General features: G+C 45.1%; 1 protein-coding gene across 13 annotated transcripts in view; it reads right to left on the bottom strand.

Moving 5' to 3' along the window:
- GPATCH2L (G-patch domain containing 2 like) overlaps positions 1-8,049 on the bottom strand; it is a 34,279-nt gene extending 26,230 nt beyond the window's left edge. For 6 of the 13 annotated variants that reach the window (XR_009277227.1, XM_058835337.1, XM_058835427.1 and 3 more), the window contains exons 1-3: positions 7,930-8,041; positions 7,180-7,505; positions 6,400-7,070 (exon numbers count right to left, since the gene is read on the bottom strand). Coding sequence is in view for 12 of the 13 variants with exons in the window: in XM_058835337.1 (XP_058691320.1) it covers positions 6,400-7,058 (659 nt within the window). In the remaining variant the exon portion in view is untranslated. Of the gene's footprint in view, positions 1-6,399; positions 7,071-7,179; positions 7,506-7,929 lie in introns of all 13 variants that reach the window. The other 7 variants (XM_058835345.1, XM_058835374.1, XM_058835364.1 and 4 more) reach the window with 7 other exon arrangements.
- Between the last annotated feature and the right edge of the window lie 6,588 nt (positions 8,050-14,637).

The following is a 14,637-nucleotide window of genomic DNA, read 5'->3' as shown; positions in this document are numbered from 1 at the left end:
AGCATGCTTTGCATTTGCTGAAGCACTTAGAGATTTAATTCTTCAACAAAAGAATAAAGCTAGAAATTAATGTGTAGAAAGCCGTTAAAACTGACTGCAAAGCTAGATGAATATTTGTAGAAGTACATGTCCATGTCAGTCCCAAGCATCTGAAGGCTTTAATGCTGACCTGAAATCATTCCTTGCATACTTCAGGCAATACTTCCTCTGATTTAGCCAAGAGATTCTAGGACAAGCAGAAACTACTTACTGCCTACTCCCTTGTTGAGGGTTAGGTGTCTTGTTTTGTTTTGTTTTGTTGTTCTAGCCTGCCTGTAGAATTTTTACCCATTAGCTGCGGAGACAACCTAACTGTGGGTAGTTAGTGGGTGCTCGAGAAAAAGACAAAGAGTGGCCGGGCCCAGGGGGGGAAGGGGGCAGGAAAGGAGGGTGGGGACAGTTTTTGGCTGGCTTTCTTCGGCTTCGGGGAAACACATTCGTCTCTGGGTCGCGGAGCTGCTGCGGTGGAGAGAAGGGAATTTCGCCATCACCCAGACGGAGCTGCTGCTTCTTCTCCTTCTTCCCTCTTCGTTGGTGGCCTCGCACCCCCTGTCCTGCCGGGACGTGTGGCAGTGCCAGGCACCGCCGCGGAGCTGCTGATACACCTCATCCACCAGCCCAGGATCTCAGCTCATCCCTGCTGTTCCAGCTGAGTGTTCCTCAGAGCCCTGCAGGAGCACCGGGACTGACTGCCCGAGGGGTTTGTGAAACAAACCTCTCCTCCATCCCGTCTCAGCCGAGAAAGCTGTCACAGGGTCCCTGGTTCTGTTTTCTTGTTAACGCTGTAGTTATTGTTGTTTGTTTGCCTCGTTATACTAGTAAAGAACTGTTATTCCTATCCCCAGATCTCTGCCTGAAAGCCCCTTGATTTCAAAATTATAATAATTCGGAGAGAGAGTCTACATTCTTTCATCCCAAGAGAGACTCCTGCTCTCCCTAGCAGACACCTGTCTTCTAGAAACAAGACATCCCTGAACGCTAAGACCTTAGATGCGAATACCAGGTATAAGTCAGCACTAGAATCGGTCTCCAATCAGGGAATGCTGTTTGAAAGTATCTCTGGATGCCTCTTTTCCAGGGAAACTGGATCATACTAGAGACCAGTATCAACTGGAAACCCCTTGATTTACAAGGCTGAATGATGAGGGACCACAAAATATGTCACTCCAAAGAACTGCAGGAAAAGAATAAAACTCTATTTTGTGAGCATATTGCTGTTCTTAGAAAATGCACTGTAAAGTTCAAACAAGCCAACTCATCATGCTGGTATCTAAAACTCTGCATCTTCATCATTGTATAAAGGCCATTTATACTTAACGGATGAACAATTTGTACAGCATTCTCACCTTTCAGCCTGTAAGTTAATATTAAATTCCAAATTAATCCATTACAAAGCTTGACTGTGCATTCATCCTCCCACATATACACCACAGCAATTACGGCCAAGGACTGAGAACCACAAATTAATTGTTCTATCCCAAGCTCTCCTACCAACTCACTGTATGACCCTGGGCCAATCTCTTAGCATGCCTGCTTTCCCTTTTGTTAGTTTGGATAAACAATCCTCACAAGCTGCAGATGCGAGGACCAAGTGACAGCTTCATAGGGGTTTTAGCATCCTCAGAAGAAAGGTGTCTGAGAAAGGAAAAAGCACTGACAAGTATCCAGGTCATATTAACAGTACTTTAAGCATCCTGTTGCACTGAGAGCTCTTTAGTTGCTTAGAGATAAACATCACTGCCAGTGCTTTACAGGAACAAACTTTCAGGGATTTCACCCTCTTCACTACCCTTTTTACACTGCAGGGCTGAACACAAACTAGACTCCTATGCAGGCCTTTCTGCAGGTCCAGTAAGCACTGATTAATGACCTCCACTTGCAAAGGAGGCTACTTACCTTAACCATGAAATAATGAATGCTATTGATCCAACAAGCTACTGCTATAGAGTATTATTGATCACCCAATCTTTGGTTAAAATGGTCCTCATTTAGCAATTTCACTGTCGCAAACACCTGGAGCAAAGCATGCTTATAATTAAATACTTTGGGGGAGTTAAACTGAGAGGTGATGGACAGAGATCTCAGGTTTCCCCCATTTATTCTTTTGCCTGAGCTATTGTTTGTGTCAAGAGGGATATTGATTTTCTATAAAAATAAGAAAACAAGAGGCACCGAGGGGCTGCAGAAGGTCAGGCTGGGCTGGAGAAGGAGGGGAAGCAGAACACTCTGTCTTTGTCACTTGCCTTCCAAGAGAGAGGATTTTTTTTTTTTTTTTTATGGAGAGACTGGCCTCCAATTCATCAGCTTAGCCAGACTCATGAGTGCAACTGCAGACTGTCATCAAAGCAGCTCTCTTCCAAAGGGTAAAGCAACTTAACTGCACATTCAGGATGAGAAATGTTCATATTCTCAGGCCAGAACATTGTACTCGTTTTGGCTGGCACAGAGTTAACTTTTTCTCATAGTAGGACTTTGGTTCTATATTTTGGATTTGTGATCAGTGTTGATAACACAGGGATGTTTTAGTTATCACTGAGCAGTGCTTACACAGTGCCAAGGCTGTCTCACACTGCCCTGCCAGTGGGCAGGCTGGAGGTGCACAAGATGGGAGGGACACAGGCTGGACAACTGACCCTGACTGACCACAGTCATATCCTACATCATATAATGTCATGCTTAGCAATAAAAGCTGGGAAAAAGAAGAATGAAGTCAGCGAAATTTGAATTTGTGGTGTTTGTGTTCCCGAAGAATGTTATAAATGATGGAGTTCTACATTCCTGGAGATGGTTGAATACCTGCACACTGATAGGAAGTAGGGAACTCCTTATTTTGCTTTGCTTGCACACATAGCTTTTGCTCTACCTAAAGCTGAGAGTTTTCTCACTTTTACTCTTCCATTTTCCTCCCTCATCCCTGCAGGGGAGTGAGCAGGTGGCTTTACAGAGCTGAGCTGCCTATCCAGGTTAAACCATAACAAATACATCAAGATTAAGGAAGTGAAATCTCACAGCATTGGTGGGTCAGTAGAACCCCAGGTTTGAAAAAGTCACAGTAAGAGTTTTGGTACTCGAAAACAGATGAGACCATCTGCACATCTTTCACAAGTAAACACACTACTTAAAGTGATTTTTAGACAGCTCTTGTACTATGATTTGTTCTGCCCTCAAACCAAACCCAGACCATTCTAGAAATACTCAGCTTAGACCAACAAGAGAAGAAACTTCAGCACTCAATATATAATTTGCCTTTATTACGGCTGCAGGGAATCTCAAAACGTTTAGGGACAGAAAGGCATGTTACTTCTAACAGTCTTAGCAGCTAATTGTCACCTTTGTACAATATACAAACAATGCTTAAACTAAAACCACTTGTTTCTTCTGTTTGCATAATTATTTATACACCAGGCATTGGGTCATGTCATTACCCAATTCAGAACCATCACCATTTCCTTATGTTCCTGCACATCCAATCTTCTCTCAATTTAAGTTCACCTTTTGCCGTACTTGGCACACAATTTCTAAGATTTCATTATATGCACACTTGAATCACAATACTGCAGCTCATCTTCCTCCAGAAAAGGACTGGGCATAGTCCCACAAGCAAACTAGAAAGAAAACATTTCGTCATTAAGAACACATATTCAAGACTTTCTCAGTGAATGGGAGTTTTTCAACTGAATAAATAGGTCTTTGACCTAGCTTAGGATTAGAAGCCTACTAGAAAGCAGAGAAAATAGTGGATATTTCAGCATTTACAGATTCATTCCTGTATAACAAACCAAAGCAACTGTTAGTGTAGGGGAGGAAAAAGAAGGCTAAAAAAAAAATAATAAAAATCCACTCTGAATACACAGTTTGCCTGAAAACCTATTTTGTTTTGTCACATCCCCTACTGTTATAGGGGTGAACAGTAGTGGAACCAGCTCAGTATAAAAGTTTTGTAAATCACCAGATCACCACAGACTGCTTCCAAGTCCCACAAGCAGCACCAGTCACCTTTCGTCCCATCAGCTTGTGATGACAACCACACCATTTGCTATCCCAGGCATCCAGTTTTCTTCTCCCTTCCTCAGGATATGCCCTTGTCATACATCCGTGAAAAGTACTTCTCTTACTGTACCAGATAAAACAGCCATAGCACAGTGGGAGTGAGGCAAACACAGTCAGTTTCACTGTGCTGCAAGCAGCAAAGTGCTATATTTAGAGCAGCAGAGATCAAAGCATGATCCTTCACTGCTGAGAGGGATACTCTGCAGTGAAGAGGGCTGCATGTATTCCTCCCTCCAACTGTGGCCCTCCCTAGTGAGTCACAGCACAGATCACACATGTGGTGTTGGAGAGGTCAAATATTCCAAGCACTAGCTTTCCAGAGAGAGTCCCAAGGATTTGGCAGCAGATGGTAAGTGTCATTTGATGCATACACTAGCACAATAATTAGTCTGAGAGCAAGGGACAACTGAGACAGAACAAAGCCATCTCCCAGCATGGTCCTCAAGTAACAGTCTGGACATAGCTCTTTATTTACTCTTTCCAAGGCTGGCATAAAGAAAGGCTGGATGAAAGCCTGCTGGTTTAAGTTCAAGTTTGACACGATGGAACAGACTCTGACTGGTGTTAGAAAAACCAACTCAAGGAAAACTGTCCATCACTGCCACATCTAGTAAGGGTATCTCTCAGTCCATCACCACTGACATGCACTCTTCAGGGGCTACTTAGCACACTTCTTTTCCTGGACTAAGAGCAAACAGCTCTGAGAAGATAAAACTACTTTAACAAGAAGTAACAAGAAGTTTCCATTCACAAGTTTCTTGTAAAGCCCCACTTTGCACCCACTTTTTAGCAACAACAGCCACTGTTGAAAGAAAAAAGTGACCACACTGTAAGAGTTACATGCTACTTATCACAACTGACCCTGTAAAAATGCAATAGTGGTTCCCTAGACCACAGTGAGGACTTACTATAACCTAAGCTTTTCACAGGGTCCCAGAAAATACCACTGAGAAGTTTGCAATTCCAGCTATTATCCACAAAGCCGTAATTATGAAGGGCCACCTGTCCACTCCGACAAACTGCAGGAGCTAGACCGTCACAACACTTAACTGAACCTCAAGATATGAACAATCATACTGTATCAAAGAGTTAGACTTCCCAAATCCCCTCTCTTTTGATAGCGATATTACAGTGCTTGAGAAAAGAACATGAGAACATGACAAATGCAGACTTCTCTGTATGCTCTTCTAGCTTTAGAAGTCAGCAGTTTAAGGACTTCCTGAGCGGGATCTTTCATCTGGGTTGTAATGTTTAACAGCTCCTGATATATCTATGCTCCACATCCCCCTTTTGAACATATTTAAATTTTGACCTCTAAAATGTCCTGCATTTTATGCATGTCATGCATCCAGACTGCATGTTTCATGAAAAATAATATTTTTTGTTTGTTTTAAATGTCTCATCAATGTCTGCTGTTCTTACACAATGATTATTACAAAATCAGCAATCACATTTGCTTTTTGTATGCTATTCATTAAGAAATTTCCTCCATTTGATTCTTTGCCTCTTTTCTAACCTGAACTCTTCAGACAGAAGCAGTTTTATTATCCCAAACCTTCAACAGAGAGAATAAAATTCACACTTAGGGAAAAAAATTCCAAAGTGCAACACAAACTTAGACCATGACATCTGCATGTCTCATTTTAATCCCCTGCATATAATTCTGCCACAAATTCATCAAAGTTCTCCAAAACTGGACACCAAGACATTAGACTCCACTGTTTGCGCAGGCTTATCCTGTAAGTAACATAAGCTCCCCATAACTTTTCCATTGTTTCACCACATTCTCCCCATAGCTAGGCTTTGATGATCAGATTAAGAGTGGAAATGTAGAAATGCAGGCAAGGTTAGACTGAGGTTTACACAGCACCTGCACAGAGGGCTAGCAGTAAGGATCTGTTATCTACTACTACTTATAGTAAATGCTGAAAACAAGAAACTGAGATCACTTCCTATCAATCACACAACACAAGTGCCAGCTGTGGGTTTACTCCCCAAACCATAGGCCACAAGCATGCCACCTTGTAGCTGCAAGGCCACAGACATTTCAGAGGACTCCTTGTGTAAGAAGAGCCAGAAACATACCAGCTTGCCAACTTTTCAAGGAAGCATTCTGGATCATCATACAGTACTGACAGGAAAGACTTGGAAAAAATCTACAGTTTAGAAGCAGCTGAGATATTTCTCATCTTCAAAAAGAGAGCAGCACTGAATAATTTTATGAACTTCAAAAAGCAAGGCACAGCATTTACAAGCAGCTGCAAGCAAGGCGGCCATCTGACTAGCACTGAGAAGAAACCGAGATCTCACCATTCCGACATGTTTTCATCTGAGCCCTGTTTCTGATCATCAGCTTCACACTCCATCCGCTCCTTCCTTCCCCCATTGCTGAGGAAGGGCCTGTTCTCTCCTGACTCACAAAGGCCATGACTGGATGATGTCCAAGGGGCATTCTCTTTCCAGCGTGAAAGACGCTGTTTCTTGGCTGACTTGAACCTGCAGCCTCTCTCATAGTTCCATTCTGACACCCTGAGCTTCTGCTGGAGACTGGCAGCCACCTCTGATGTCACACGTTTGACTTTCCGTCGACGCCTGAGAGGTCGACAGGGTGCATTCTCTGTAAAGGAGTCTGACTCATGCCACAAGTGTTGCTTGCTCCTCAGGGTGGCACTAAGAGCTGGATGTCGTTTGACCACTGCCATGTCATCAGAGTCACTGAAATTAGCTGTCAGCACCTCACGGCAATCCTTAACAGCTTCGTCCAAGCTCGACTCTGAGGCCTCGCTGTAGCAGCAGGCATGTTCTGCCTGATGCGTGAAGTCTGAGCGTCGTTTACGACCCCGTCTCTTGCGAAGCTGACGCCGCTGCTGCCGTGGGCTTAGGGCCATCTCTTCCCATAGCTCATCCAGTTTGTTTTGCTCTGAAGTCTGCTCTAAAGCTGAAGCCAAGTCATGCACCAGTTCATCCATCGGCAATGCCTACTAAAAATGACAACAAATAATTAGCACCAGACATAAATACTGCTACCAATACATCACTGGACTGTAGTATGCTAGAGCCGTTGTAACATTAAGGGAGTTAGACACTTACTTTGAAGCTACCTGGGAAGACCCAAAGCAGGATAACTGCCACTTCCTGGGCTAACACTCACTTCTTCTTTCTGCAAGAGTTAAATCCCTCTTCTAGCCATGGTGGCACAGATTTCTCTCTACTGCAGCAGTTGGGTTGAGTGCTCTGTGTCTGAGAAGGTCTAAAAGGTTCATATTTTGTGTTGAAGCAGCATGCTCAATTACACATCCCAAAGGGTATGGAAGCCTGCAACTAGTTTTGCTACCTGGTGTCAGTAAAGCCACAGAGAAGGGTCAGGCTGCTTGACAAACAGATTGAGTCTTCCAAAATGTAGATAAGCAGCAAAGCTGGGAGTAAAACAGATGGTAAAACAGGTAGTTTGCAAGTCAGCATCACTTCAGCAGAAAAGCAAGGCGCGCAGGACCCTGAGCTCCTCAGAACAGGGTGTAGGAGACCAAGCCCCAACTCCTAGTGCCGAAAAATACCACCCCTAAATTCAGGGCTGTCAGTGTGCTAATCCCAAAGTCCTGGCCAAATCCCTCACCTCACAACACCCCTCTCCCTACCCGTGCCTTGTAGGCGTGAGACTTCACTCCCCACCAGCCTCAGAAACACCCGCACTCCCAGCCCGGCGAACTACCCACTGCCACAGGCCGCCCGCCTCAGCCCTCAGCGACCCGGCCGCACTGACTCCCTCCTCTGGGGAGACGCCGCTACTTCTGCCTGACACCCCCCAGCTTCACCGGGAAACGCCGGGAGAACTGCCCTCACCGTCCCGGACGCGCAGCTCCTGCCGGGCCTCCCCACGACCCCGCTCACCGGCCAGCGCCCCGCTCCGCCAGCCCCTCGTCAGCGCCGCTTCCGGCCTCCCCGGCCCACTTCCTCCGTCCGCCCCGCCTGCGGGCGGGGCCGCCGCGCCGCCGCCGAGCCCTGACGGCCCGACCGGGCAGCGGCCCGCCCCGCCGGCCGGCCCGCCTCCGAGCGAGGGCTGCCTCCGAGCTCCGCGCTTCGCTCTGTGTTTACGCTGCGGCTGGTGCCGCCAGCGGAGCCATACTGAGCCATTACCTGCCAGCGGGGCAGCCCTTGCCATATACGTAACCTTTAGATCCTTGGTTACCGTATTTTATTTTTAATAGGGAACAAATAAACTTGGTACCCAAACTCCTCCATTTCGTTGCTGCCACGCTAGTTGTGTGCATCCTAAATTAAACTTCACGGTGCTACTCTCCTCTCCTTAAGGCTTGTATCTCTTTTCCCATCATGCCGATTTACACATCACCAACAGTCATCGGAATAAAGCTAGGTGTGAACCTACTACCATCCAGTTTTGTGTAACATTCCGTTTTATTTCTCAGCTTTCGTGATGCGTCTTCAGGGGGTTTGAGTGGGTTTTTTTCATCGTCGGTTTGGTTTGGTTTGGTGGGGTTTTTTTGTTTGTTTCCCTGGGGTTTTTTGTTTGGGTGTTTTTTGTTTGTTTCGGGGCTTTGTTCATTTGTTTTTGTTTGGTTTTAGGTGGGGGTTGGGAGTGGGGTTTTTTGTTTGGGGTTTGCTTTGATTTTGTTTTTCGGTTTTTGTTTCTTTTTCACAAAGGTGTTTGGGGTTTTCTTAACCGATGTAGTTGCACTCACATTCAAGCCAATAGTGGTTCGTTTTCCATGTAATGTTTTAAAATGCAGCATATCGGAAGTTTTGCCAGAGTCCATATCTATATTATGTTTGAGGTATCCTCTTCATTAATTTTGTAAATTAGAGCAAAAGAAAGTAATCAGATTTATTGTTATGTGATTTATTCTCTATAAATATATATACTGCTGCCTGTCGCTCACAGATCTCTTATCCTTTGTATTCTGACTTTTTCCCCCCATTTCTGTTTATTCCATCACATTGCCAAGAACAGAAGTTACTCTGGAAGGGTGATATTTGCCAAGACCACTGCTGCCTCCCTGCTCTCACCTCAAAAGACCGGCACCGCGTTTGCTCTTCCTCAGTCCTCTGGCACCCTCCCTAGTTTGTCAAGATACTTCAAAAATAACTGAATCCTTGAGTTTGCCATTGATTCCTACACCCCAATAGGACAAGCTTCATTTAGCTTTGCTGGACTTTCCTTGTGCTGTTTATCTAACTAGTCCTTTATGCCAGTCTGAGCTGTCATGTTAACATTTTCATTTCCTCGTAGTTCTCTATTCTTTCTTTGAAAAATAAATATTCAAAGGAAAGCAGTCATTAAGTAGATTTTTTTTATCCCATTTCCAATAGCTGACTTGATTAAGGGTACTTTATGTGCACCAATTTTCCTGTAAAATTCTGTCCTTTTGGTTATTTAACCCTTTCTGGGGCAGTAACTCACCTTACTTGCTAGCAGCGTTTTGTTTTCCCAGCCAGTTTCCTATTTCCAGTACAGGGGTTTTCTTTTTACTTTCAGATCTGAGTGAAAATCCCTCCTAAAATCTAATCCTTTTTCACTGCTGCAATCCTTTTTCATGCTTCAGGATATAAAACAGCTACAAAATGTCTGGGTTAGAGAGAAACTCCCCTGATGGGAAGGTTATTCTGTAAACATCACTTCAGAGCTTCTTACCCCTTCATTTCAAGCACTCAATACTGGCTGCCGTTCCAGGCAGGATAACAAACCAGACAAACAATTGTGTACAAGAAATCCTGTATTCAGATGTCCTGGGGAGATGGCAGCAGATGCCCACTCTAATTTCTCTTATTTTCCCCTCATTTCCCAACTAGTTCTCTGTCATTTCTGTAACAAAATGTTTTGCAACTGGTATAAATTTTACTTCACCTGTCAATTTTTTTTTCCACATTCAACCCTCAACCCCAAATTTCTGCAGATGTTGTCAGCACTTGGCCTGAGTAAAGACAACATACTGGCATACAAGGTTGGTTTTCTGTGAGACAGAACACAGGGTAAAAGCAAGAGACGGGATGAAACTGCTGCTGCAGTTGAAAGAGTCACAATAACTAAAAGAGTGATACAAAGGAACATGTAGGGAGCAAAAGGTATATGGGGAAAAATCAGAAGATTCAGAATAGGAGTTCAATAAATGTAATGAGGCAATTGGAATAATCTGCTTTTGAGCAGTTTATGGGACGTCTGTCCAGGCTTACAAGGTTCACCCTGACATGGGTCAGCAAAAGTAAATTTTGCATCCTTGCCTGAATTCAACTTCATCCCACATCCCTGGCAAACTGTTTACTCTCTGTGCACTTTGCAGATTGCCTGAATGGGAACTGGCCCAACTTCTCACCACTAATTTTGCTCATTAAATGCTCCAGGGATACAAAATGTTCAGCACTCTTATCCCGCATGGATTGTTATACATCACTGGGCTTTGTAAGGATAGGGGTTTTTTTCCTGTCCAGAGGCTTCAGTCACCTGTGCTGAACTGCTGCTGGGCCTGGAGGAAGGAGAGGTGAGGGACATTTCTGAGGCAAGCAGGAGAGGAAGAGCGGCTGGATGCTCTCTGCTTGTCATGGCAGTGCCTTGGCCCAGCTCTCTCCCCAGTGGGCAGCAGGAGCCATACAGCCCAGGATGGGGAGAGCAGCAGGGTCATTGCTCTACCCCAGCAAATGCTCTGCCTAGTCCCATGGCACTTCTCAGCAAAACCTTCCAGGGGTTAAAAGGAAAAAGAGAGACAGAAAGGGGACAAGAGACAAAGGGAGGAATAAAGTCAAAAAATGTGCCGTGAAGCTTCTTGCAGCAAAATGCGGAGAAAGTCATTTCCAACTTCTTTCATCTCAGAGATGAAGCCACTAAATAAAAGGGCAGCGCAGAACACAAGGGCTTTTAATCTGTCTCATCTCCTTCATAATAACTGCAAATTTTCCCTGGGCTCCTGGGAGTGAGCCTCTTTCCTCTGTCTTTGCCTTATCTCCCCCCTCCATATTTCACAGCCGGCTCGGCTCCCCTCACTCGGCTGCCCCCGGCCTAGTCTCCGAGAGGCCTGTGGGAGCCGCCAGCTCCCAGGGCCTCATTGTTCCCGGCTTGGGAGGAAGCTCAGGGAGGGAATTGAAGGCAAGTCAAAGGGAAACGGCATCATCGCTGCTTCATTAATGGGAACCTTTCAGCAGAAAACATATCAGAGCGAGGTCTTTTCAGAGGCAGTAATTAGCAATTTGGAGCCTTCCCCCCTCAGGAGATGCAGCTGCGATCTAACAAGTGGGAGCAGTGCTCGCCTCCTTTTACGCTTCATATTTATTGTTTTTCATTTTCTCCATCTTCCTTCCATTGTCCAGCCTCCTCCTCATGGCCAGATAAGGGCCCTTTATTAATCACTCTCTTTTAATTCTTCATTAATGATAATAACTTTCTCTGGTGTGCGAAGAGGAGTTAATCTTTCCTGGGTATTGAGAAAGGACAGGGTTGAAAGGGAGGGAGTGAGTGAGGGAGGGAGAAGTGCATGGTGGACAAGGCTGTACTGCCATGCTTCCTTCCTGCCCCATCACCCGGAAGGAGTTTCTGAAGATTTTGGCTGTCAAGTTGCAAGCTGCCCACTGGAAAATCTTGGGCTGTCAATGTGGTCCAGCTCTGTGGGTGTGGTGGGATGTGCCCTCTCTCAGAGATCCAGTCCTTACCAGAAATATGTGTACATTGGCCAGAGGGAGAGACCTTCTCTGTGCATCTCTGCCAAACACTTGCCATCATCTTGGTGTGACTAACTGGCTGTGTTTATTTGTCCTGGAAAAATGCTTCCTCAGATTCCTTCCCAGTTCAGTTTCCCAAGTCCAAGTTGAAACAGCACCTGAAAGTGACAGAAATTACATCTGGGAGGCTCTGCAAATGTCAAGACCCTTCTAGGAACTTCTCCCTGGGAGTTGGTACAGTCTGCCTTGGATTGCTCCCATCTGGAGGTGCCAGTCCACCAACATGGGCATTTGTGTGAGGTGACCAATGCCAGGCTGGCTCAGCATGGACAGCCCAGTGACAAAAGCTGGGTGAAAATGGCAAGGAGCGGGAGGAGGCTGTCATGGAGGCTCTCGCTATGTGTGTAAGGCAACAATCAGTGAATACCAGCCCCAAGAACATAGCTAGGGAGAACAATCCAAACACACTTAAAGAGCTCAGCTTCTTTTCCTGTGTTTTATGCCACTGGGTTCATGAAAACCCCTGCTAGTAAAAGCCTTGCAAAATGATCTAGTGATAGCTTTAGTGGTGGACTTCATGGTAGCCCTTTCTGAGTAGTCGGGCACGCCACTATTAAGAATACCTTAGTACTACCAAATACAATGAAAAAGGGGAAGAATTCCACTGTCACCAGGATAGCTGGCTCCACAACATCACTGAGGATTATCAGTTTGGCAACAGTGAGAAACACTGAAGGAAGGGAGGAAAATTACATGCAGAGAACCCAGGAACTCCAATGCAGAAGCTCAAGAAATTCAGTCAGTTGTAGAGACAGCTCTGTGTCCTTCCCTTACGGAGTGAGTCATATCCTAACTTCACATTCCCATATCATTCCATGGATGTTGCCAAAGAAGCCAGTAACAGTTCAAATTAGTGACTCCCACAGGCCTGGAAAAATGAGTCACCACATGCCCCTGTGACACAGGTTACCCCAACACCAATATCACTGTGTGCTGATCTGAGGTAGTTGTTTGGCAGCACTGGGAATGGGCGGAGAAACCAAGCTGCTGAGAGAGTCAGGGCAGGAGTGGAGAGAGACAGTAGGGAAAAAAGGGAATTTGGTGTTTTCTCTTCTTTGGTGTCATTTGCTGGGCAAATAGCCAGTCTGCATTCTTTTACAGACCATGGCAGTAAATACTTTTTTCTCTACAGTCAAAGCTCTTGCTTTTGGCCCAACATCAGGACTCTTGCCAGAAGTTGTGGAACAGACAGGGTCAGTTAATTTCTGGTTACTGTTCTACAAGCATCAGGTTGTGTTTCCCTAATATGCTCTGGTTCCCAAGTGTGTTTGATGGTGCAATGAAACTCAGGCCTACATTTAGGTAATCTGCTGCCAGCATCTTTGGTATCCATTTAATGTGGACTTTAAGGATTCCTGATAGTCCCAATGATTAGGGATGACCTGTATTTCAATGTCCTTTGATAGGCCTGTGCTTAATTTGCAGTGTCTCTAATACACTCCATGGACACATCTGAAAGAACTTTCTAGCTATGAACAGAGCTTGCCAAAGTTGTATTTTAATCTTTCAGTGAGTCAGTCTAGTCCCATTAAATGTGGTCTGGATTTTAGGTCTTACTGTTTTCCCACAGCACCTCTACATCAGGCCAAAAGACTTCACTTGTGCCCAGAAAAAGAAAGAGGTTTTCACACTGTACAGCAACAAATTTATTTTGTATTTTAAAGCATGTATCTTTTCTTCAGACTCACTGATTCAGATCTTCTCTGTTCTAATGCTGCTCTCCTGCACTGGAAGGCCAGTAAGGTCTACCGAATCATCCTCCACCCTTTCTGTCCTAGTAGATGCTCTGGAGCTGGTGCTTGCCTTCACACATGTGGCAGTGGATGGACAACATCTGCATGGTGGAGAAAGAGTGAGCTGAAGTGAGGAGAGCCAGAAGGTCTGTGGGACCTGGTGCGTATGAACCCTCCTTCCAGTATTGTGTGCTGCACACTGAATTGCAATGCAGATCCTACCTCAGTGAGGATTCATGGGGACTCCATCACTGCTAGAAGTTGGCTGAGCAATTACCATGTGCAGGATACATTGTTGGGACTTGTGACAAGGTGCCACTCCTGCTGATATGGCCAAGTCAAACTCCTGATTGCTGTGAAGAATACACTAAATATAGGTGTGAGGCAACATAAAACAAATGTGATTCTTACTGTGGCAGGTGAGAGACAAGGTGTCATAGATGCAGAGTTCCTCCAGAAAGAAATTAATAAAATGAAATCAGCTTTACTTTGATTCTTCCATGGAAAGGACAGCAAGAAGGATGTTAATGCTGTAAATTAAAAGCAAGAACTAAATAAAAAGAGAAACAGAGGGCAAGCAAGGCAGGAACTAAAGAACCACAAAATAAATTGCAGGATTCCCCTTAATCTTGCAACAGAAAGTCTGGTCATGAAGCTACTCATCTCTTATGTAGAATGTTTTATTTTATAATTTTGCTTTATTTGGCAGTTGATCAAGGACTTCCGTAGGACTGGAATCTGCGTTCTTATTGGAGTGCCTGTCTACCTGCCATTGCTGGTGTAACAACAGCAGCCTCAGAGACACCCAGAGGGGCACTTAGCAGTCTACCAGCCAGCCACAGGAACCTGACTAAAGCCCCTGAGGATGCCTCTATGTTCAGAAAATAAGTACATTTACCATGGCAGCAGAGAGCAGGCCGTGGTACCAGTGATGCTGGTGAGGGCTGGAGCATTGTGAATGCTAATGGGGTTGGGCAGGAACTGAGTGGTAGCTTGCCCTCAGCAAGAACAAGCGGTGTTTCAAAATCTATAGGCCTCAAAGCAACCCAGCACACCCAAGTGTGGGGATCACCTGCAAGGACAGGTAAAGCCT

The sequence above is a fragment of the Poecile atricapillus genome, chromosome 1 (genome assembly GCF_030490865.1).
Source record: "Poecile atricapillus isolate bPoeAtr1 chromosome 1, bPoeAtr1.hap1, whole genome shotgun sequence".
Taxonomy (NCBI): Eukaryota; Metazoa; Chordata; class Aves; order Passeriformes; family Paridae; genus Poecile; species Poecile atricapillus.
The sequence above is the reverse complement of the archived record's forward strand: the minus strand, read 5'-3'. Positions and strand labels throughout refer to the sequence as shown.